The sequence below is a fragment of the Propithecus coquereli genome, unplaced genomic scaffold (genome assembly GCF_000956105.1).
Source record: "Propithecus coquereli isolate 6110/MARCELLA unplaced genomic scaffold, Pcoq_1.0 Scaffold244, whole genome shotgun sequence".
Classification (NCBI taxonomy): Eukaryota; Metazoa; Chordata; class Mammalia; order Primates; family Indriidae; genus Propithecus; species Propithecus coquereli.
Window position 1 is genome coordinate 1,340,779 of NW_012147997.1, and position 496 is coordinate 1,341,274.

The window sequence follows — 496 nt, forward strand, 5'->3', positions numbered from 1 at the left end:
AATGGAATGGCTGTAATTACTTAGGGAACCTCACTGAATGATAATTAGAAACCCAATCAAATTACAATATAAATCACATTCGTTTCTCTATAATTGGTTGCAATTTAGTTAATAACATCAAACAATTACCATAGGCATTCATAAATGATTTGCTGAAGTATTTGGCAGACAGAATTCTGTTCCTAATCCATCCATAGTTAATCAATTTCTATGGAAATTGAAACGTTTGTTATAAACTAGAAATGCCCATTAAATACTTGCATCTTCAGTTTAATTTGATAAATTCTTCTTGGCACTAATGATGAGTTAGTTATAGTCTCTTACACCAGGAAATATTGAAAGAACATATTATTATTTTTACCTTTCTTTGGACAACTCCCGTAAGTTTCACCATTTCTCCCAGAATGGCAGAAAGCACAGATGATTTTCCAGACCCAACTTGCCCTACAACTGCCACTAATGCTCCTTCCGGAATCTTTATGTTCAAGCTGCACGA

The 496-nt window shown here is 33.7% G+C and overlaps 1 protein-coding gene across 1 annotated transcript in view; it reads right to left on the reverse strand.

The window, feature by feature from the left end:
* LOC105812130 (canalicular multispecific organic anion transporter 1-like) overlaps nucleotides 1-496 on the reverse strand; it is a 171,550-nt gene that overhangs the window by 101,123 nt on the left and 69,931 nt on the right. The window contains exon 5 of the mRNA XM_012646516.1: nucleotides 362-488. Coding sequence (XP_012501970.1) covers nucleotides 362-488 — 127 coding nt within the window. The remainder of the gene's footprint in view (nucleotides 1-361; nucleotides 489-496) is intronic.